Source organism: Buteo buteo, chromosome 8, assembly GCF_964188355.1.
Source record: "Buteo buteo chromosome 8, bButBut1.hap1.1, whole genome shotgun sequence".
Lineage (NCBI taxonomy): Eukaryota > Metazoa > Chordata > Aves > Accipitriformes > Accipitridae > Buteo > Buteo buteo.
The window spans coordinates 39,055,874-39,079,792 of NC_134178.1; the positions used below are offsets into that span (position 1 = coordinate 39,055,874).

Below are 23,919 nucleotides of genomic sequence, written 5' to 3' on the forward strand. Positions count from 1 at the left end.
GGTTTCTGCTTTTTTCTTTAAAGCAAAAAGGGAGCAAAGTCAAATAGAATCCTAGATATTTTTATTATTAAGCTTGCCAAAACAGAAAGATCGGGTTCATGCAGTTCTGTTTACTTGGCTTGCTGGCTGCTCCATCATGTATGACACAGGAGACCAGATCTAAATCTGGGACCTCCTTTTGCCATAGCATTGGACTTTTGTGGATCTGTGAAGCTCTACTGCCCAGACCTCAAAAAGAGTTGCTTCCACCTGTGTTGCAAATGACAATTAAATAGTAGAATCAAGGGAATTTGACAAGGCAGTACTGACCTTTCCCAAATTAGAGTGCAACTCATTCAAATGTCTGGCTTGGCTATGACAGTAACATGTCTATCCCACCCCATCCTGCCTCATAAATGTTTATATTTTTCCCCTGAAAACATGACAGACATCTTATATGAATAAATCAATTTTATTTAAATAAAATTACAGGCATATCTTGTCTATAATAAACTATCATAGTTTTTCCAAGGCACCGATATTTAACAATAACTTAAATTTTCTTGAGAGCAGCTACCTTTTTCTGACTGGCGTCTGTAAACTTGTCAGACTTCCCCCCACTCATTCAACTCAAGCAAAATCTGTGAAATGCTGAAGGTTGTACCTTTTCTGTCGTAATAGCTAACTTACTGTTCCTGGGCATCTCTTTTGAACAATGCTTGAGAAGAATGAGTCAGGTGTTCTATGTAGCAAAAACCCACCCTGAAACGGGGCGTTTCTTTCCTTTGTGGCACCAAAAATACGTCAGGACAAAACCCCACTATGACACTCAATCCATGGGTACCGTAAGTATTAAAAATTAAATCCAAGAGACTACTCAGGATCTGTTTTTCCTTGCATTTCTTCAAGCTCAATAATGCAATGACACCTTCTCTTAGGCAAAGAGAGTTTTTGTAAGAAGCCTGCCGTACAGTTCTGTGTCACAGACTGCATTAGCCTCTAGGCTGGGCTTCTTTAAAGGCATCTTTGCTAAGCGTGGTTGCACCAAAACCAGCAGATGTGTCTGATGGGCTTATTCGTCCAGTTCCCTGATCGTTTACGGGAGGTTCACAGCAGGGAGGCGGAGGGAGGTACAGGTGGTACCTCTCAGCAGGCTGAGTCCTGCTCACGTTTTCTCCCAAGAAAACGCGCAGACCTGCAGCCAGTGCTGGGCTGAGGCCTGGGAGCAGGTAAGGACAGAGCCGGGGCCACCAGGCTGAGGCACTCCGAGGAGGAACTGCAGCAGGCAGCCACGCTTCTGGCCATCGCGCTCCAGTACCGGCACTTTTTGTTTCTGAAAAAGCAGTTTTTTTCAAAAGGAGAGTTTGCTAAGCCCCCTCCATGTTCGCAGCTCGTTCAGGTTACTGAATTCCATGAGGCTCACGTTGCCAGCTGATTTTGGCTTACCGCGACTTTTGTAATATCCCCAAGTTCTCTTTGATACATAACCATCGTCTTCACTGCCCAGCACTGCAGAATCTTTGTACCCCAACTATGCTAACACGAAAAAAATTCTGTCCTTTCAAAAAAATCCCAACAATTTCAAGACAAGAGTGATGTGGCACGATGAAGGCAAGATTACAGCTGGGTGTGATGACACGCTGCATTTGGCCAATGTATCCCTGCTGCAGTTAACAGGCAAGCTCCTCAGCAAAGCCGTGGATCTTCCTTCCGGCTTATGCCAACAGAAAATCTGATTTTAATGGAACCACAGTACTGAAGCTCAAGTCTTAGATTTGCAGAGCAGAGTAAATATCAATTAATTCAAAGTTTACAGTGAGACCACTGCAAAGCTGAGACATGGAGCTACAAAAATGCCATACTGATACCTAGTTTACAAGAATGTCCTGAGACAGACTTCATTAAGTTTGCCAAAATCTCCAAGGCTCTTCAGAGAAAGGCATTGAAGAAGGGCAAACAGTTATTAAGAAAAGTAGTGAACTTTGACTATGCACCTGCCTTTTCCTGTTTTACATTTCTAAACATAGAGATGTCTGTGAGCCAGCTATTCTTGCTTTCCAAAGTAGATTCATCTGGATAACCTGACACCTGGTTACAAGTGTCACTTCATGATACTTGGCAAAGATCTAAAATAATTTTAAAAAATTACCAAGTGAAGCCTTCTAAGAAGACATATCAAAGCTCAGTCGGTTTATCATGCTTTTCTTCCTGCTTAGGTTATCCCTTTAGTTTAGAGATACAGCACCTTAATATTTGTACAGCATTAAATATAATTTATCAAGAAAAGCTGTGAAGAAACTTCCATTGTTCTCACCTATGAGAAGCAAAGTACTTGCTGAAGATCTCCTTCAGAATAAATAGTCTCACTGATTTTGGAAAGGCATAGATAAGCCTGGTGGTCTAAAATTCAGCGTTAACAGCATGTGCAGCTAAGGAAGGTGCTCCTCAAGAAAAGGAAGGTAAAAGTTGAGTCCTAAAATTGAAGTGAATGTGCATGTTGCATTGAAGGTGAAATAGCTTTAGAAAAAGCCTTTAATTTTTTTTCTGAGTCCTGGGATCCCTTTGAACTACAAACTATTTTACTGCATATCTTTTTAAGCAATCAGCTTACTGCAATTGATAATTTTATGCTACTCAATTTTTTGGTTCACACTGAAAAAAATATAGGGGAAACTCAAAAGTAGAGGGTCCAGATCCTACAGCTCTCATTCATCTACCAGAGTCCAGCTCTGCATTCCCTTAGCAGCATCTGAAAATATTTGAATAATAGAAGGAACACATTTCTGCAGCACCAAACCTGATGCACTGGTATTATTTGAACAGAATTTGTTGTCCTGCACTAGCCTGTTTCTGAAAATAATTAGAAAATAATATTTTTAGAAGGTGTTCTGAAGTTAAGGGCTGTTTTCCAGAATGATCACCGTAAGGATCACTGACAGATATGTAAAACGGCCCACGGCCACCAGCATGCATCCCGTGCTCAGTCCTCTGGAAAGCAGAGCATACATGCCATGGCACAGCAATGCTCCCTCCTGCCCAGCTGCCCGTGGAAGTCTTTCGAAAGATGTATTAGAGACAGAGTGATGCTTCAAAAGTCCACCCCGTAGGGGCAGCATGCTTATATACAACATCATTTTCTGATGTCTTTTGCCACGTATCAATTATTTCCCTTTCATTGAGGTTGGAGCACATCCCAAGCAACACTGAGTGCTGGGGAGGGCACTCTGTTTTTCACTGGATCAAGACTTCAGTTTTAGTGGAGAAAATAAATACAATTAAAAAATACATATATTTTTTTAAGTCACTCACTGCTGTGGGTAGCTGGCCTTAGAGCTACTATGAAGGCAACATCTGCCCTCCTACAGCTCACCAAGTAGCACTGTGCAGGCTGTCCGGTGCTTGTGGGGGCAGCACAGAGAAAAGGATGCAAATCCATCTCGTTCTGCCCTCAGATCGGCATTACCCGCTCCTGACCCAGCTGCTGGGTCCAGTCGCGTGTCTGCTACAAAGCCTGCTGAAATTCCACCAAATTCCACTGAAGGAAAGGAAATAACTTTGGGAAAGAAAGTGGCTTTGCGGCTGGGTGCTGCCCCACTGGACACCCCTCGGCCTTTCTGGAGAAGAAGTTGCTCCATGTGCTGAAGGAAAGCAGAGTCACTTCACTGCCTTTCAAAGTCAAATATAGCAAAGAGGCAGGACTATCTAGGCACGAGAATGAATAACTGCAGTGGCTTTTGATCATCGTACACCTCTTTGGTCCTCCTATGAAGCTTGGTAGTGTCTCTGCGAGAGTGAACACACTACACTCTTCAAGGAAATGCTGAATGGGTTTGCAGTGAGTAGCTCTTTCCATTTAGTGTAAATCCACAAGCAGAGACACGAAGGTGTTATACCAGACAGCTGTAAGACTGATTGTTTTCTCTTGTTCTACTGTGTTCCAGCTCTGCACATTATTTACGCAGTTATTTGCAGGGCAACAAACATGCTTATTTGGACATCCTAATTATGGATTAGGTCCATTCAGCAGCTGGAAAGCATTTTACTTAGCTTTTGATGAGGCAAACACACAGACTTCATCACAGTACCTCATCCAGTCCAAGTCTGTCTAATATTAGTCTGGTTTTCTTTAAATCATGTGATAAGCAAGGTACCAGTGCAATCACCACAGATTGATACCAAGCTTACCCTCCGCAAATAAAGATGTAACTGTGTAAATGTAGACAGTACCCAGGGGATGATATTTGCATAGCATGTTGTAGTAAAGAATGAATAAGATGGCAAACAAATCTAGAAATGAGGTATCAGTTAGCCTAATGGTAGAGCAGGTAAACTAGTCAAGCCATATTCATACTAAATTTCATCTTCTGACTCCTGATCTCGTTCAGATGTTTTCAGTAATCCCATTTCCATGGACTGGGACTGTTTAACCTTTGAACGAACTGCCCTGGAAACAACAACAACAAAAAAAAGAGTTGTCAACAGTAACTCAAAGGCTTATCTGGCCATTTTTACATGCTAAAAAACTGTTTAACTCTTGCATCTCATTGGGGAATTAGGATGATTGATTTATGAAGACTTGAAGTGGGCCACTGTAGAAGACAGTGGAGACACTGATTTTGAGCAGAATCTGGGCAGAATTTAACCCCAGGCCTTAATTGTAGATACCTGTATTTTAGCATGAGTGACCGCTACACAATGTGAGTGTGTACCGTGACATTAGTATGTGCTGCCTTTAACAATACCACCTGTATGTACTGCTTGTAAGAGCTGATCCCTATGGGTACATCTAAGAGTGTCCACCTTAGGCAAACCTCAGTGTAACATCTAGAAAGTTCAGTGTTGTGCAGGTACGAGACCGATAGCTGTATTCACGTGGAAGAGGACTATAAAGCTGTGAAGAAAAGCAAGTCTGGCCAACCTCCCCATGGATGGCAACTCTGCGCAGCGTGCCCTGATCAGCCTGGGGGGACCCTGTCTGATGCTGCAGCAGCCGCCGTTCTCAGCATAAGAAGGGATGTAAGATCGCCATCACCTTCTCTAAAGTTGCCATCCTTTGCACAACGAACCAGTTACCCAGCCTTGAGTGTCGGTGCTTTTTGGACTGAGATCCAAAAAGACATGGCACCCCCTCAGTGCAAAGCAAGACTGCAAGAACTACATATGGCCAAAGCGCAATAAAATAGGGCTGGTAGGATGGTAGGGGTAAAGCGAGGGGTGAGAAACATGTTTAGAACAGTGAGTGCAAAGACTTGGTAAGGTCCCATGGGCAGAAGGTGATCACACATGGCAGAATCAGGCTCATTTTTACAACCAAGTTAACTCCACAGTTGGAATTTTGTCAGAATTAGCACTGGATGGTGAGGGAAAGGGCTAACTTTAGAAATTAGGGGATGAAACTAGGTAGTGAAAAAGAAATCAGGTCTAATCACAGGAAAATGTCAGCAATGAAACCTGTCCAATAATCTTCAAAGTTAAGTCATGAAGCCTGCTGACTAAGCCACTTGGAATTAGAGACATGAGCACTGGGAGAGAAGAGGGATGATGTGGGAAAAAAAGGTCTCTCCTCCTTGTAACTTTTAATGCACTTACAAATGTGGAACACTATCAAAAAGAGCTAATTTTATGTGAGAAGCATTGTGCTGTCAGAGCTGTACTTTATGAATGTTTTTCCCCTTTCCACTGAAGCAATAAGTCATGTTGTCTTCATTGATTAGCAATACCTATTTTTATTTTACTTTGCAAGACAATTAATTACTTTGTGGAAACCTTTTGATTTGTCAGTGAAACTTTTCTAAGATAAAGCTCCTGCTAGACTAAATAGACTGGCCTCCAACATTTTAGCGTTTCAAGTAACTTACCAGCTGACGATTGTGTAATTCACTGCAAGTATAAGAAAAGCAAAGGCGTAATGCCAGCAATAGCACATGGTCAGGAACATCATATTAGTGTGATCCGTCTGATTCCACTCTGGGCTCCCATTTGGAGGATAAAGCACAAAACCAATCTGTAATAAAATAAAAGATATTTAGCAAATGTCATTTGACGTATATCCTATGCCATATCATGTATTATGCTACCCATCACAAGGCAGGCATTTCATTTTCTGATAGTGCTGATCATTTCTGTGATCATTATTAAAAACAATTTTGCAGTCATACTCAGGTGAGAAGGATCATTTCACACAGTTTTGTGCAGAAATGCCTTTGAAGATGCAGAACCAGTCCCAGAGACCTCCTGCTCTTGCCCACCAAATTAAGGAGCTGGCCCAACAAGTCCTGCAGCAATCACAATTACTTACTGTAAGGAAAGGGGCTGGTGCTCAGTCATGTATGGTCTGAACTGCAAGCGCATCACCAACCAGCAAACCTGCCTGGCCATTTGCACTGACTCACTCCTTCCCAACAGCATCTGGGAATGTGTTACATGGTTCAGAAGATGAATAATAAATTAATAAATAAAGGCGAGCTGTAAGTCTATTTCTTCTGGGTCATCCAGGGAAAAGGTCAGGTTTTGAAATCATGTAAAAATGGAGCTTTCTCACCCAAAGCTATAAGTTCATGTGAAATACATAGCTGATTTGTTTATTCAGAGCTGGGAAAGATCAAATTCAGATTAATGCATAAGCTGGGAAACTAGTAATCCCACGGCTACACAGGGGTCTGCCTTGACAAGCACCAGTCCTCTGTACTGCCTAATACTCTTCAAAGTGACCGCTCAGCAGTTTAGCTGAGAAGTTAGGAGCTGGGAAGAGGAGGAGAGGAAGGAGTGGAGGAGTGCATTTTGCATTTCCGTGCAGAGAATTCAATGAATGAGGGTGTTGATGATGCAGAAAGAAAGTCCCTTTACCTTTTACAAGTTTGTCATGCTGCAGCCGGTATGTGGTTTTCAGTCACACATACGGTTGAAGTCTTATGCAGGTGTGAAAAAAAGCCACGCTTAAATCTCTTGTATTTTTAGTTCTTCATTTTTTTACTTTGAAACAAAAACTACATTGTCTCCAAAGCTAAATAAATAACTTGCTCTATAATTAGACTAGGCAGACAACAAAGAATAAACGGTCGCAACTAATTCCTCTTATGTAAAGCTTCATAAATCATGGAAGAGAAGTTTACAAACAAGAAAATAAAACACGAAGTGCTGCAGGACTAGGTTCTTGCATTCACTTATAGAAAAATACTGCTGTTTCGGAGGTCTGTGTCCTTGCCAGAGCAAGTATTTAAATATTTGATTTGGTGCTGAGTGTCCAGTTCTCCTAAGGAACAGCAAACGTTTTTATTAATCGTGTCTGGCCAGCATATAAAAAAGGGAAGCCAGTCTAGACATGCCGGAAAGAAAAATCACTGGAGTGACCTCAGTTCTCCACTATAAGATGAAACACACATCGGCACTAGTGCTCCTATTTCTTTGTTACAAGATCGAGCAATTCATTAAATTCTGTCTCTTGTTTGACAGCAGAGAAAGGGGCGCTATCAAATATCTATTAATTGGATAGAATCACAAGTAAGTGAAGGCATGGCAGCTACATTTTGAAAAGTCCTTTTGGGAGCCACATCCCTGAAATATAAAAGTTGGGCTGTAGCTTCTTCTGCTCGATTTCCCCAACACTGGTAAAGCAGGAGGCCTTACATCACTCAGCCTCTTAATGCGAATTGGGAGCTCAAGTACCTTTTAAACCCAGGTCGTTACTGTTGAAACGCTTTTTAGAAAGTAGAAAGAGGCAACCAACATGAAAGATAATTTGCGCCTTCGTTCCTCTTCGCACAATGTCAATAGGTGCTTTGCCTCGCCTGTCCAGTACTCCGCTGGACATTTACTCACTGCTCCGGCAGCTGACAGTGGGAACTGGCTTTGTAAAGAACAGCGTACATTGCCAGGCTGTACAATCACTGCCGTTTGGCTGGTGAATCTTGAACAGGATGTTACAGAGATCAGAGGGGTCGTTCAATCACAAGGGAGAGCTCAACAAAACCACCTTAGCTTTTTTTATTAGAAGTAAAATGGCTTCTTCATCTGTAAAACAGATATGATAAATTCTTTCATCTCTTTAAAGGGACATTAAGAGCGCATTGTTTCCTATGAGTCCTTCAAGGTCTGTGTTTAAAAGGCATATTATATCACCTGTGAAACATCTGCAAAGGGGCAAATGACTATTTTTGGTGAAGGAAGAAATTCGTAAGGCAGAAAAGTAACCTACCTGCCAGAACCAGCTGCCTTGTAATATACAGAGGCTTGTACGGAGCATCTCTAGCACGATACTGCCACGGAAGAAAACTTCCAGAAATATGCAAACAGCAGCTCCAAAGATAGCAAATAGCAATAACTGATGAACATGAACATCCAGCATGGCTCTCCCATGAAGATGGTAGCAAAACAGAAAACCTGGAATAAATTAAGTGATCACTTTAAGATATTTCCTTCCCTTGTAATCTCCCTGCATCTACTTTTAGAAAACAGTGAACCTTTAGCATTTCTCTTTATGCCAATATCACCTTCTTAGCTGAACTGAGTGAGAGTAATTTTTTAAGACTGATGGCTATGTACTGTGTCCTCCCGCTCTTGAGCTCAGACTAGGAAATTCCCTGGGCAGCTGCAGCTCTGTCACCTTTCGTTTAAAACACATCAACAAAAAGTCTCATTCACCTGCCTCTGCAGTGTAACAAGGGGGATGCTATGAGAGAGGCTGCGTACAGAAAACATAAACTGTGTCTCCAGTGCAGTTCCAACACACAGTTGCTGTGCAGGTAAATGCACTCACACTGGCTTTAGCTAACAAGTCACGTACCATGTCAGTACATACATTGAAGCACATGCCCGAACTACTGAGCACTTAACCAAAACAGGCTTGTGCTGCTATTTTCATAACATTTCTGTTTCTACCTGAGCCAGTTAGGAAGGCACAGATACACCTCTACAGTGTGTGATCATGCTCTGGGCTGCAGTGCAGACAAACCCTCAGCAGCTTCAGGAGAGCCAAGGCTGATCTTTTTTAAGCGTTTCAGGGAGTTAAACACCCAGCTCCCATAGGCTCATTCTCTCAGGCTGATTTGAGATTCCCAGACCAAAGACTGATACCCCTCTGCAAGTCTCACATCCACCTCTGCAGGGAGAGGTAAACCGACCTTCAATGAACACTGCTAAGGAAAGCATCATCCTGTCCATGGCCACTGGCAGTGTGTTGGTCCCGTGAGCCACGATGTCAACCAACCCTGAAATGCCATAGAAGAGGTACATGGTGGCATGTTGCCAGTTCATCAAGTGATCCCAGTGCTTTTCCTCATAATTATACAACTTCAGATGAGGTCCGTCGGGAACAAACTGCTCGGCCACCATCCCTGCGCATGAAATGAGAATTATGAATATTTGTCCTGGTGCTTAAGGTATAGACTGATGATAAGTCTTTATACAAACAATAGAGGCAACAATATATCCCCACGCAGCATAACACCAGTCAGTTTGGGGTTTAGTCTGGCTGCCTGAGGATTGCTCTGGGTGATTGCTATGTTTTGCTCCCTTCTGCCCAGTTCAGCCATTCCCAATAAAGTTTTTAACATGTTGTCCAAATTCAAGTGAAAATGCACAGCGGCCTCAAAGATAATATTTTTATATAAATTTTCAAGAAAATAGGCAGTGGGTGGAGGAGAGATGAAATAAGTTGCTTTGCTGAGGGAAAGACCACAGAGCGAGCTCAAGCATATATTAAGCATCACATAATCCAGAGAGGAGAAAGCCAGAGGAAACCAGGCTTCAGCTCCACTCCTGGTGGGACTATTCGCATCTTGCAGTTTCCAGCAGTGAAAAAGGAGACAGCTATTCTGTGCTGCTTTTTTTTTTTTTAAACAATTGCTATTGTAGTAGTCTCCTGACTGAATTTTTCAGCTGCCTTTCCCAGTGGTTCAAACATGAGTATAACACATGCTGAAGTCCCCAAAAGAAAGATTTACCATTTCAGTCCCCCGCAATATGCAGGATGGCAGAGTTCAGACTCTTAATTCAAAGGGGATTTTTCCTATAAAGCCATAGAAGGAAATCCCTCCACTGTGCAGATTTATTAAAGGTCCCATGAGAATGTATACCAAGTTAGTATTTGAATTGCTTCTCCACCACCTCCCTTACCTTGGCCCCTCGGTGTCTTGCTAACTAGCTGCAGTTCTCCAGGCAGGGGAAAGCTGCTTTTAGATACTTTATATCATCAATGAAGTTTGGAAAGGGTTTAAAATGTGTTATGCTTTTAAAACGTTAAAGTTTATTATATTGTTTATAAAGTGTGGGCCAGCATCCTGCTGTATAAGTAGATATGCTGCAGAGAAAATGCAGTGGTTTTCCCCCTTTATTTCAAGTTTTCCTGACATAGAAACAGCAGGTTTTACTCCTTCTGCTTTTACTGTTTATCGTTGCCAGGGTTTCTTGTCCATGTTTTTGACTGGAATTGAAATTACCATACATTACAATAATAGCTTTTTGTTTCAGGGTGAAAATAAAAACACTAGCTGCATGTTTTAGCTGCCCAACTATCTCTAGACACTGACTGGGAGATTTGTAGGAAAGATGTCCCCACTCCCAGCTCTAAATGAATGCTATTTTAGGTTTTGATAATTTTTGAAGGCATATCAAAGTGAGTACCGTACACACAACATCACTTCGGTGCTGATGTATCTTAACTGATACAACTCCCAGAGGGGAAGGAAAAGCAAGAACAAGATTGTGGCACAGCCTGCACCTTGATTAAAAACTAGGCAACTCTGAGTGTCTAAAGAAGAGTAGATAGAGAGAATCTAAAACCCTAAAAAGATAGAATCTAAAAACCTAAAAATACTAAAAATTAAGATCCTGTTCAACTTGAGAGCCACACGTGCTGAGCTCCCCAGGTCCCCTGTTATTTAGCTTACTTACTCTATAAAGGTAAATTGCTAACATACAGCCTGCTGGAATGTAAACAAGGACTAGGCACTTCCAGTCAGCTGCACAGCTCACTAAACCATCCCCTGGGTTTGTACCCAGGCCAGTCCACAACAGAAGGAGAAAGACCCCCCACACACGCTCTGTTGCAACAGTCCTCCAGCAATAAGAGCTGTAGTTCAGTCTTTCTGTGTGAATATTTTCACTTTTGAATGACATTAATGAAGAAGCATCTGCATTTACATATTTTATCAGTAACTCAGTGGAGACTACCGACATCTGAGATGGCTGGATTCAAAACAGGAAAGCAATGCCCCCACAGTCTGGTGCCCCCAGTCTGCACATGAGAGCCTCCCCTTGCCTAAATATCTTATCTCCCTCCATGAAGTAGTAAGCAGCATATGAACACTCAGACAGACTAGCTGTGAAGGAGTCAGGAGACCTTAAAGAAGTTCCAAAAGAGCACTATGGATGGAAACCATGTTACAGTCCTAACTATGTAATCAATATCAGTAGCCCTACCAGTTCTTAGATTCATGGTGTTTAAAGGACAAAATACCAAAACACAATGAGATATGTTTTATCAGAGAACAAAATTTTAAAAGATAAAGTATTAAAAGGCACAGCCTTTTTGTTGTCTGCCCAAAGTCCACTTTGCTTACCAATCAGGGCAAAGACAGCTTTGATGATGCCCTCAACAAACTCCAGGCGCTGAAATCCTGCCCTGGAACCAAGGTAGCAAGCGTTCTTGTTTTTTCGACAGGCGTACTTCAGTGGATACTTCACTGACCACCACAAGCCAAAAAGAAGGAAAAAGCTTCCAGGGAGGGCATGCCCTTTGAAATTGCCCATGGTTTTCTGCTAGGCGATACCTGAAAGTAAAACAAATGCAGATCGATTATGGGAATAGTGGGAGAATTCTGTGGGTTATGATTTTAAAGTATCTATCTCCTTGCATAGATCAAAAGGGTGTCACTGAATTAAGTACTTGCACTTTATTTAAAAATAAATTTGGGTACTTATTTTCCCTGGCTGTTCAAAACACCCAGCCAGTCCCCAGTCTGATGGGTAACTATTCACTAATAAATTGTATTTTGTATTTCAATCCAGATGTCTCATTATCTCAAATGATAATGTCATATCATGATGTTATGTTATCATATGATGACATATCATAACATCATAATATAACATGAGAATATCATAATGTTATGATAATAACATATATGATGAGAAAACATCCAGTCATTCTCAATATTTGATAGGTGAATTATGCACCCACAACTAGATATGTATTATCAAGTACATCAAGTGCACTGAGTGATAAGGTTATTACTTGGTCAGTGTTACACAGTCATTTAAAAGCAGTGCCATCAATAAAATCTAGTAATTCTGGTCATCATCCCAACTTTTAGGAGAGTTAACTTAGCTCCACAGCTTCTTCATTAAAATGACAGTTCTAACATTAAATTGCAATTTTTCTTTAAGTTATTATAAACTGAGTTATTGTTGTTGTGCTTCATGACACTAAGACATACTAAATCTTTGCACAGGCAACAATCAAGAATCACCACTTTAGAAGCACTGGCAATCTGTACTTTCTGTTATTATCGTTGGTGACTTAAAAATCCGATCACCACGCTACACTGGAGCCATCTGGTTATGAATAGAACATGGAGGCTCTCGTATATTTTTCTTTTCAGTAAGTATTTCCTATGGTCAGCTCTGCATAAGAAGTTTTAAACTGTGGCTTGTGGGCCATGGAGTACTTGCAGATGGTTCACGTAATGCTGTCTAGTCACGTAGCGTGAGCCCTCTCCTATTTCTGGAGGCTAAACTCCACTGAAAGCATTAATATTTTTTTTAATTTTTTTTAAGAAGAGAAACTTTTCCACATGTACAGGTCCTGAAGCTGCCATAAGACTGTTACCCAACTGCATGAGGAGAGGTGACCTATATAGCCACAAAGGAGGAGGAAAAAAACCTACGACTGTCCATGCGTAGCACGAGGCAGGCTGTGATTTAAACAGGGATGCTGAAGAGGGTCCTGCCCCCGCTGTCTGTCCCATCCTCTCCCAGAGCTGATCTCTCCCACTGGAAGGGCTGCAGAAGGGGAGAGGTGAGCTTTAAAAGCTTTCCCTGGATAAAACTCCCCTCAGCTAATTTCTAGGGAAGTATGACTGAGGTACAAGAAAAGGGAAACGTGATACCGGCTGCCCAAGCAAGCCCATTTCTGGATGTGTCCTCACGGGTATCGCCAGTGCTGGCGTCCGCGTATCGAAGCTTGGAAGGAAAGCATGCAGCCAGCCCAGGGAAGCAGCGCCTGCCAGCCGTGGGGCAGCCAAAAAAGAGAACGAGGGACGTGCTTATGTATTCTTATGAAACGTAAAGGACTCCATACGGGATTTCTGCTGGGCGGGGAAGGGCTCCGGCGCGCCGCTTGTCTCCCGTCAAGAAGAAAAGCAAGGGTGCCATGCCCAGATCAGAGCAGCAAAAGCCGTGGGGAGGAACGAGCGGTGGCAGAGCCGGCAGGCGGCTCTCAGCACGGGCACCCCAGCCACCGGGATGGTGATGACCACCTCCATCTCTGCTCGCAAAACGCTGAATTAAGCTCTAAGCCTCCCTGGGGCTGAGCACGTGTTAGTGGTGCCAGACCAGCCTGCTCGTGAGCTGAGCATCTCTGATCCTGGCCCAGGGGTGGCTGGGCAGGGCAGGAGGAGGAGGAGGTGGCAGCCGAGGGTCTAAGGGTCGGAAGACTCTTTCTCTGCCTCCCCCACCACCCTTAAAGTCCCGCTGGGTTGATGCCTGTGTGTTTTATTTGCAGGCAGGGAAAGCACTGCTCACTCTCGAGCAGCCTACGGCACAGTCGGGCTCTGAGTGCCGTGGTTGGGGTCTCAGCCCCAGCCCCCATGGTCTCACAGAAGAGGTACCTCATTTTGGGACATCTTTAGTTCAAATATTCTGACCGGCTTGTGCATCATTGCCAGTACTCACAGCACCATTTTTTGCCTCAAAAAAGGGCAGTACTAACACGAGCTGAAGTTTTAGGCAGTCGCCTAAACTTTGCTTTAAACCCTTAAATCTTTCTTTTGCTTTGAAAGCCATAATTTCTGGTTCTTCTAAAACTTGCTGGCCTGAAAGGCTTTGCTGTCTTTTCAGACACATTGGTTTTTTTCCTTCTTTGAATGACAGGAACTGGGGATGAGTGGGGAGTGGCCTTTCCTCACCATATGTCTGATCTCACCGAACACCATTCATCACAAAGACTTTATTCATTAGATATTTTATTATTCACCACAGGTACATAGGACTCCAAATGGAAAGGTTTACCCTGTACCCCACATCAAAGTGAGATACTAGATTAAAAAGATAAATTAAACCTGTGAAAAGCCTCCCTCTAGGAGAGTACAGCTGCAGTAAGAGTCAAATGAAGAACAGTGTGTTGATGTCATCTGCACTGCATGGTACACAAAACTTCACAAGTAATTCTCAATCTGTAAATTCACACCTGGGTTATCTAGAGCTCGAATCACTGCAGGATTTTTCTGTCCTAAATCTGGGTAATCCATCAAGATACTCTGCTTAAAACTATTTTTGCCTTTCAAAACAAGGGAAAAGAAGAAAAGATTGATACAGCAGCTGCTGCTGCATATCCAACATAAACAAAACAGAATCAGGAAAATTGATTTTTTGCTATAAGCAACACAATCACACACTATTAGCTTTAGAGAGTGTAGACTTCAGTTTGAATTCATCTGAAGACCTTGGGGATCTTTTGTAGGATTTCTCAAGAAAGAGACATGTCAGATCTGCCAGCCAGCTGTTATGGCAGCCCTTTGGAACACTGAATCTCAACACAGTCACCTTCAGAAAGGAGTTATATGAATTACACTTTAAAACCTCAGTAAACTTGAAAACATCATGACAGAGCTCACCTTAAACTGATAAAACTTGCCAAATTGTGATTTTTCTCTTAGCAGGCCTGAGAGTTTATTCCAGCGATGCTAGAAGTCAACTGCCACCACCCACAGTTTTGATGTGACTGGGAAGTTTTGCCTGCAAGTAAACCAGGTTGTTATCACATGGTTTGGGGGCTTAGTATGACACTGAGAACACGGCGAGGATAAGCGGAGCCTTCCCTGGGGGAAGACCACCGTGGGGTCAGAAGGTGGATCTGGGAGGCATGAGGCAGGGGTGCAACAAGAGGTGGCGGGAGAGGAGGACAGGATGGCAGGCTGCTGCCTTTCCACGCTGCGCTTTGGCATCGCCCTGTGCAGCCCAGGACTAAGCAGCTCCTGGCAGCTCTTCTGCACGGCTTGGGAGCCAACCAGTTTTGGTGTCTCAGGTGCTATTCATTGGACAAAGATGGTGTCAATGTGTTATGACACTACTTAATAAATTTGAGGGTTTGATTTTTTGATTTTTAGAGCCCTATCCCATAAGCTAGCAAACAAAACACTGGAGGACTGATGTTGCAAGACATGCAAATCTCAGACCCTCTTTTCTCTTCAGTGATTTCAGGGCCAGGGGTGCTGGCAGAGCCACGGCCATGTTCTCAGCAGCAAACCTTCCTTGCTGCCCACCACCTTCCCTGGAGAGCATCATCTGCTAGAGATGCAAGGAGAGAAAATCCTGAGGCAGCCCCACAGCTGGGTGCCGTGAGGTCTGGGTTCGGCCACGCGGGGGCTGCCCACGCTCCCTCCACTGCTCCCCAAAGCCACCCAGTCACACCAGCTGCTGCACGTGTACCTGCAGCTGGTGACCTGCTTGCACAACCTCAACTCAGTCCAAATCCTGTTCCTAGCCCCTCCAGGCAAAGCCAGTGGTGCTGGTGCCTTCAAGAGGCACGCAGACAGCCGGCATCACCCAGCCACAGCCCTCACCATGGATGACAGGGTTTGGCTTTCCAGCGAGCGAACGCAGACTCCCTGACCGTCGCTGATGGGATCGCCCCCGTTACCTGCTGTGTGCACCCCCAGGATCCCCGCGGGCTCACTCAGCTTTTCATATCTCCACCCCGGAACCTCACCACCCAGGACCCTTCCACCCTCACCAGCAGCGGTGGGGCTGCAGCAGCCAGGGCACCACCAAATTTTGGAGTCTGGCAAAGCAAATTTTGGACTCTAGCTGGGGGAAGCTCCCTCTCCGCCGACCGGTAGGGTTGCCACCCCGAGGCGTGTGGCCAAGAACCAGACAAGGAGCATGCTCCAGCCCAGATTCGGACTTTCCACAGCAAGTACTCCTTGAAACGCCACTCTTGGGAGGGTGTGGGGCACACCAGGAGGGGAGGCTGCTGTCAGGGTTCAGGGGCACCCATGGGCCTTAATTGCCCCAACCAGCTTCACCCAGGACCCCCACCCTGGCACCCCTGCCCAGGGCCCCGTGGTCACAGAGCAACTGGAGGAAAAGGTAATTAGGTGTAATTACGGCAATAAACTCAATTGCCAAGGCAGTTTATAAATTTTAAGTACCAGGCAACATTTCTGGAATAAGGAACGCAAATAATTTACAACTACCTGTGAATGTGAGATGCTTTTTTTTTCACGTTTTGAGAATTCCAAGCATAGTTTTTCTTGCAATAATCACAGAAAGCTCTGCAAGATTCAGGCTTTTCCAGCAATTAGAAAGCTGCATAGTATTGCAAAAGTGTTTTACACTCAAAATTTGCTGACCAAATATAGGTTGTTGACAGTTGCCCACAAATTCCCTATGTAGCAGTAATGCTTTGCGTTCCTGGGACATTCATCCCTCGGTTCAGGCTGCATCTTACTCGTTGGGGTCTGAAGGGAATATGGGGATCCACTGGCAAATGAGAGGATGAGCAAAGGCCATTTCCAAGTGAGCGTTCAAGAAAAGGCATGCATTTTTGTGGGTATTAAAAGCTGCCTTTTTAGCCCGAAAATTATCTCGTCTCACTTACACCAGCAGAAGCATGAAAGGCAGGCAAGAAACAGACTTACAGGATCGATTTAAACATCTTCTGAGTTCATAACATTTACCAGTTTGATTCCTGATGTCTTGAGGCCACCCATGTGGGGACTAAGGAAAGACTTGCAAGTGGTATGGAGAAACTAGCTATACCACCTGGTTACTCAGATGGCTTCTCAATCGCTCTTGAAGAACTAGAGTCGTTTCCCTTTTTTTCCCCTTCTCCCTTTAAAAAAAGCCAGGGGCTTAGGCAGTGTAACCTGTACTGGACGGGGACACAAGCAGTAGCCGAGCCAGAGCTGGCCCTGCAGCAGGCAGCTTCCCTTCCCTGCACATTCTCCTGCCACAGCAGTATGCCTTGCAATTTCCTGTGTTTATCAAGCCCTGAGGGATGCTAAAGAGGACTGTCAACCAGAAATGTGGGGTTTTTTCCAGAAATGACACAAGTTATGAGGCCACAAACTCAGTCTGCTGCAGTGCATTCGTTTTTGCTACAGAACTATATGGATAACAAAAGTTAAACCCAAAGATGAAACATTAGCAAATTTGCTGTAATGCTAAAACTGAAGAGGTATTTTCCTCCCATACGCTAGATTAGGAAACAATGATGTGGAGTTTATAATATTTGATTTCAAATGTTTATTTATCCATAACAGCCACAGGAATCTATCATGATGTCAGTGAGAAAAATGCACCCAGATCAGAGGAGGAAATAACACATTTGTAGACACTTTCTAATCAGTGCACAAGCTGTGATCATACAGCTTTTACTGAAAACTGGAATCCAGCAAAGTTGAATGCATCTAAGACAAAGAAAATCACAGACAACTTTACTTCACTACCAAAGTTTCCTACTTGCAGTTACAGATGTATTCACAAGGCAAGTGCCTTTTATCCTGCAGCCATTAAATTGTAAATATCAAGGATAGCCATGCTGATCTGAAAAACAATGTCTGCTGCAATTACTTTGTTCACTAAATGCAGTACTGATTTCATGTCGTGTCTAAAAGTCTTTCAGCAACTACAGCCCCATGTTTCCAGATCATATCACTGCTTTGGTGTTAAGGAAATACTCAGCTGGCACCTATAGCTCCTTCAGAATTAAACTGGACCTAAGTACTGTGTATGCTAATGAAAGCAGGATTTAAGATTTGAAATGCTAAAAGAATGGCAGTATAGCCTTGATATTTTTGGCTTAAGGGTGTGGGAGATAAAGATTTCCAGGTCAAAAAAAAGAATTGTCATGAATAGGCATCTCTGAAGCCTGAAAGAGAAGAATTCAACCATTGAAAAAAAGTCATCAGGCCTACAAGACAGGGATGAAAACCAAAAATCCCAAAGAGGTAATGACCAGAAATCTATAGACTGGCCTTAGACAGGAGGGACTCCGAGACACAGTCTCTCATAGTGCTGAGTTTCGGCCCGCAACCTGAACTACTCTATTTTTTTCAGTGCCTTGCATCTGTCAACAACTCCTCCTTCCCAGATACTTGTCCTTCTCAGCCCTTTGAGTGCTCCTCACTGTGTTTTTTCATCTCTCGTGACCCTCAGTTTTCTGGCTTGCTTTCCCCTTCTTCTGTGCATCTGCTGACTCTGTTTCTGCTCCCATAGCCGAGCAGGCTATCTCCAGGGGTTATCCAGGGACAACAAACACTCCATAATAATCTTACCATTGGCTCTTGATATCAGAGCAGCTGCTAGTCCGTGGATGTGAAATTTTTGGTCTTCAGGACTGCCAATTTGGAGCCTTTTATTCGCATCACCACAAGTTCAAAAAACATACACGCACAAAAAGTTAAAGCTTGTAATTGCATGGGATACGCAAGAGTCATTTTTTCCTGTGAAAGATTCATAGTTTCTTTATTGGCCATAAAACCTAGTATTTCCTAGCACTGCCCGAAATAAAGGGTAAAATAGCACGGGTATGTGAGTTAACTATTGCAGGGATGAGAGTGCTACCTCCTGCGGGAGTACGTTCGGCTTCAGCCCCTGCAGCCATCTCCCTGCCCGCAGGAGCCCAGTGGCAGCCACCGCCTCCTGGGGGGCGACCTCCCAGCCGTCCCCTCTGCAGAGCAGCAGGTCCCTTCCCCGCAGAGGGTCACAGCAGACTGCTGCCCTCGAAGCGAGGTACTGCTGATGCATGGCTGCTCCCAACCCAGCGGACTCGAGCGAGTTTTTGATTGTGTGCAGCAGCGGCTGAGCGCTGCCAGACAGACGGCGCGGTGGAAGGACCTGCTGCGACATCCCACTGACATCCGAGACTGGATCCCCCTCCCAGCCCACCCAGCGCTGGGCTCAGCTAGCTAGAGCTCCTACTCCTTCCTGATTTTAACCTGAATTGTGCCAGCTAGGGAAATTCCTATATGCTCTCTCTTTTTAAACTCAATTCCTCTTACTGTCTTTAAAACAGCCCAAGTCACTTCGGTGAATGACCTCTGCAGGACCCTAGGTATCCCTGAAGGTCCATGGTCAAGCAGAGGTCACACCGCCAGTAAGAAGATTGCTCCCTGGGTATCCTACCAAACCCACTTTTGTAGGGTATAATCCCTGGCCGCTCCTTGTAGTTCCAGGTATGCTCACCTGCATGTTCTCCGCTTCCTGATAGACATGCTAGGAAAATGTCAAGAGAGCAAAAGTTTGTTATATCAACTGATGTTTTATTGCTGAAAGCCCACCTCTGGAGAGGAAATGAAATAAAATATGGTTTGGTTTCTGTTAGCATCACTTTGAGGGACCTTCCCTTACAGTGTCTTCACAAGACAGTCAGGGCTTCAGCGGAAGGATCTAGTAAGACAGCAAAGCTGACAGGACCACAGGACTATGACAAATATTTGTAATAAATACTAATGACCACCTGGGCTGTGATAAATCCTGCATCTGACACTTAGAGAGCACTTTACAGATTGTTGGAAGTTGCTGCAATTGTTATTTATGTTTCCAAATACTTCTTGAAGACAAGAAGACAAAACCCCCCAAAAAGAGTGTTTACTGAGAAAACTCAGTGTTTGAGTGGTCTAAAATGCTATTTTCTGCCTGCAAGGAAGCCAGGTCTGAAAGAGAAAAGTGAGGAATTCTGTTCTTGGAGAAGGACAGATCTTCAGGTATGGAAGACAGGGCTTGCTGACCTCAGTATGATTTACAATTCTTTGTTTGCAAGGGTTGCTCCCTTACTGTAGTGACTAGTGACTGTGCAGAAAAGGCATTTAGATTTCCCTTTGTTACGTACAGTACCAGATATTGGGGTCACTGAGGCCTTCGAATGAGAAACTGCAATATTACATAGAAGACCCTGTTCTAAAGAATCACCAAACACTAACAAAATATGGTAAGCAGAAGTGTCACGCTGTGCTGTGCATACTAGTAAGCTTTCATCTTAAGGATAGTTTCAAGTTAACAAAAACGGGAAGGCACCTCATCTCAACAAATGCAAGAGCATTAATACATCCCTGTTGGTGTTCATAGGAAGGACTCAGTTCTTTTACCAAAAAATTACAAACCGGCTCAGTTACCCAATGTGATGCTCATAACAGCTCATACCTGGGCAACAAGCAGGTGACAACTGTGAGGGCTGAACTTCTCTTGTCCCCTGCTAGGGAGGAGACTGGAAACCAGGGGCTTGTGTCCACAGTATTGGCTTCTAGTGGGACACTGTGCTGCATTTTGCTGTCTCTTGCTGCTGAGATCCAGCCTCTTCTTCCTGAACCTCTGCTTTCTGAAGTTATTTGATTAAGTGATTCTTAGCCTTCAGCCATCTTGTCTCTCTGTGGAGCACAGTTAGGTAGTGTGAGCCTTCACGGCTCTTAGATGGCAAAGTGATTTAACATAAAAGCTTAAATCTCATGGATTTGGATGCTGTAACCAATGACATTTGAGTGTTTAGGGCTTGCAACATTGTGCTGTGATAAGAAGGAAAAAAAAATAATTCTAAAAAGCTTTCTTGTCAGTAATTTCCATAAAGCCATGCAACAGAGCAGAAGGTAGGATTTGCACCTACAGCTTTGCCTTGGCTGACTTGCCTTTGTACCTGGAAGTTTTCTCTGGAAGTCTTGTCTGTCAAGATCAGGGTGCTTGATGTGCTGCTTGTCACAAGGGTGACCAAATGCATTGCCTCTACCAACTATCACTTGGGGGAAACACACTCTCAACAGCAGAAAGCTATGTGGATCGGAAAAGAAAGGGAAACACTAAGGAATAAATGGGAGAGTGGGCAAGGCAGTCTGTAACATTCATAATAGCTAGGAGGAATGGCTGTCTGAGTTAGTCCAGCTAGAAAAATCAAAATGCATCAGAGAAACAGGTATAGTTCCTCTTTACGGGACCACCTCATACTCATGAATGAGAATCAGCTGGTGCTAAGGCAACATTAGCATAAACTGAAGAGTCCTCCACAATGCAAGGCTACAGTAGCAGCGGGTTCAGTTCCTGCTGCCCATCAGACAACTGAATTAATGGAAGGAGCAAGAGTAATGCTATGGAGTAGGAGCTTTGTAATTCAGTCAGACCAGCAGCCACAGCAAGGGGCTGTATCCTTTTCCAAACCCACTGGTGTTACAGATGCTACACTCTCTATCTTAGAAGTGTCTCAAGTGCAAGGTCGTGTGGAGCAAGAGTTTTAGGAATTTTGCTCAGATAGCATTAAAATATTATAGCAGGCCCTGATTTAGGCATAAATTAATTAGAAATTACTTAAGTCTCCTTTTTATCTTCTGGAGCAAAAAGCAATACCAGAACTCAAGGTTGGGCTTGTGCTGCACGATAAGACAGGACTGGCACGGTAGAGTGGCACTCTACTAAAAACTAAGATACTTCAAAACAATGTTTAATTATTTATAATCCCTGGGTTTAGGAACTTGCCCTGCTCATAGGAAGAGATGGTCAGAATGACTACTACTGCCAGCTGCAAGTGAACATGAGCGTCTTTGGTCACACCTAAGAAATAGAGTAGGAGCCAGATGACAAGAGGTTTGACTCTGAGGAGTCTTGACTCATGTACATCTTCAGGCTGGAAAACAAGGGGCCTGTTTTTGTGCTGCTGCACTGGCTGTTTGCAGTACTGAGTAAAATGGTATTTCCAGGCAGGTTTGGTGTGCAAGAAAAGAGTAAACAGAGAACTGTTTGCCTAAACAGAGGGATAATTATTCCAGCCACTCCTCAAGGTTCATTTGACTTTTCTGCCCCAGCAGTTATTTCTACCCACACTCTCCACAACTGAGAGAAATCTGTTTGGTTTACCCAACTCCATTTGTAAAGAGAAAAATACAGGAGAAGCCCACATAAGCAACGCTGAAAAGCAGCAAAAGACATCTGAGCGAACTTCGGAAAGGTAACTCCAGAGTCAACAACGAATTTGCATCTCAAGTGGATATCGAATACATTGCTTTTACAAGTGACAAAGTACTTGTGGTGGCTTATGGTACAACGTATGCCATAATTTAGAGAGGTCTACAATAATATAAGGTGATGCAAAGAAGTTATGCATACTGGAGAAATCACAAGTCCTAGGTGTGTAAATGCATAGTAATCATCATATATTCAGTTTAAAAATGAAGAAGCATATATACTTTGTTTTGAAGTATTTCTATGTTTCAGTTCCTAAGCTCTGAAATTTCAGAAAGCCACTTATCAGAAAGATAATTAAATCTTTGACACCATGTCAAGTATTAGGCATTACTGAGAGAGACGAATGTGATTTATTGCTGAAAAATTGAAACAAAATGGAACACATGCAGGGACTGTAAGTGTGTTTCCAAGGGTTATTCTATTTTGAAATAGAATAGAGAGGCTGGGATAGTCTAATTTTAGGGTCTCTCTCATACAGTAAGTGCACATGGCTACATTTAAATTCTCTCAATTTTGCCTGGCAATTCAAGTTTGGCTGTACGTCTCCATTTGAGCCATCCAAGGAAGAGAGAGAGGGAAAAAAATCAGGCAAGAAACTTAAAACTACAGTGAATGTTTTATTCCCATCCCTAACACTTAATCCCCCTTTGTTCGACGATCCAGAACCACTGCTGCCAAAACTCCTGCACATGGGGCGAAACACTCGGGATGGCTGCAAGGGCTCCAGCCGCGGTTTAACACCGGCAACCTTCGGGAAAGCTACGTCTCATTTGAAAGTCCCAGCCGCGCTTTTTACCTCGGGAGTCCCCCCCTCCCCCGCCACCGACCGAGTCCAGGCAAACATGGAGTAGCTGTTGTCCTTTCACCCGGGAATATTAAACCCCCTTGCCCGCCCTGCCTTCACCCCTCTCTGCCCTGCGGGGGGACACAAACCTCCAGCTTTTCCCCACCACCCCCCCGGGGGTGGCTAGAGAGAGCCGGGCTGCCCTTACCTGCGCTCCCTCGCAGCCTCTTCCTCCGCCTTCCCTCGCCCCCTCCGAGGGTTTTCTCTGCCGGCCCGGGGGAGCCCCGCGGCCGCGGGACCCTCCAGCTGCGGCCGCCGGGGGATGCGCCGCCACCGCCCCAGATGTTGGTCCGCGCCGCCACCGCCCCAGATGTTGGTCCGCGCCGCCACCGCCCCAGATGTTGCTCGCCCCAGCTGTTCCCCCGGCGGCCCCGCCGCGGGGCGGGCGCTTTTCCTCCCCGCCTGGCCGGGGAGGACCCCAGGGCTCGGGGCAAAGCGAGGTTTCCGCGGGATCCGGGGCTGCCCGGTGTCGTGTCCCGTCCCCCCGCCCCGGTTCTGCCCCGCTTTCCAGGAAAAGCAGCCGGGAGCGGGCAGGGCTGGCGGCGGGGCTCACGGCCGGAGGTAGCGGCTCCCACCAGCCCCGGCCGGCTAGGGAAAGGAGGAAAAAGTAGAGAGACTTTCTGACACACAAGCCCTCCTTTGATCGCTGCGTCTAACAGAGGCTTTTTATTCCACACACCGCCCCCCCCCCCCAACCCCCCCGCTCGGTTTTCTCCACGAAAATGAGCACCCGTGGCTGTAGTTCCTGTAATTTTGCAGGAATGTATGGCAGAGCCCTGAATCCAAAAGAAGAATTTCTAAAAATAAAATTGAAGGGATGAAGCCGCAGTTCTATTTGCAAACGTCGCGCTGTAGTAAACGGTGTTAGTGACATTACTGAATCACTCACAGTACCATGAAAGGCATCTTACACTGCACCACCTCTGTTACGT

The 23,919-nt window shown here is 44.5% G+C and overlaps 1 protein-coding gene across 2 annotated transcripts; it reads right to left on the bottom strand.

Annotated features, from left to right (window-relative positions):
- Nucleotides 1–473: 473 nt before the first annotated feature.
- On the bottom strand, nucleotides 474–23,453 carry TMEM45A (transmembrane protein 45A). Of its 2 annotated transcripts, XM_075034231.1 has the most exons (7): nucleotides 23,136–23,453; nucleotides 14,811–14,931; nucleotides 11,538–11,747; nucleotides 9,099–9,311; nucleotides 8,174–8,358; nucleotides 5,838–5,983; nucleotides 474–4,423 (listed from the first exon to the last, which is right to left on the bottom strand). In XM_075034231.1, the coding sequence occupies exons 3-7, from the start codon at nucleotides 11,725–11,727 to the stop codon at nucleotides 4,330–4,332; spliced, it is 828 nt and encodes a 275-aa protein (XP_074890332.1). In that variant the 5' UTR covers nucleotides 11,728–11,747; nucleotides 14,811–14,931; nucleotides 23,136–23,453; the 3' UTR covers nucleotides 474–4,329. The 2 variants fall into 2 exon arrangements, with proteins under 2 accessions (XP_074890332.1, XP_074890331.1); XM_075034230.1 differs by lacking the exon at nucleotides 14,811–14,931.
- Between the last annotated feature and the right edge of the window lie 466 nt (nucleotides 23,454–23,919).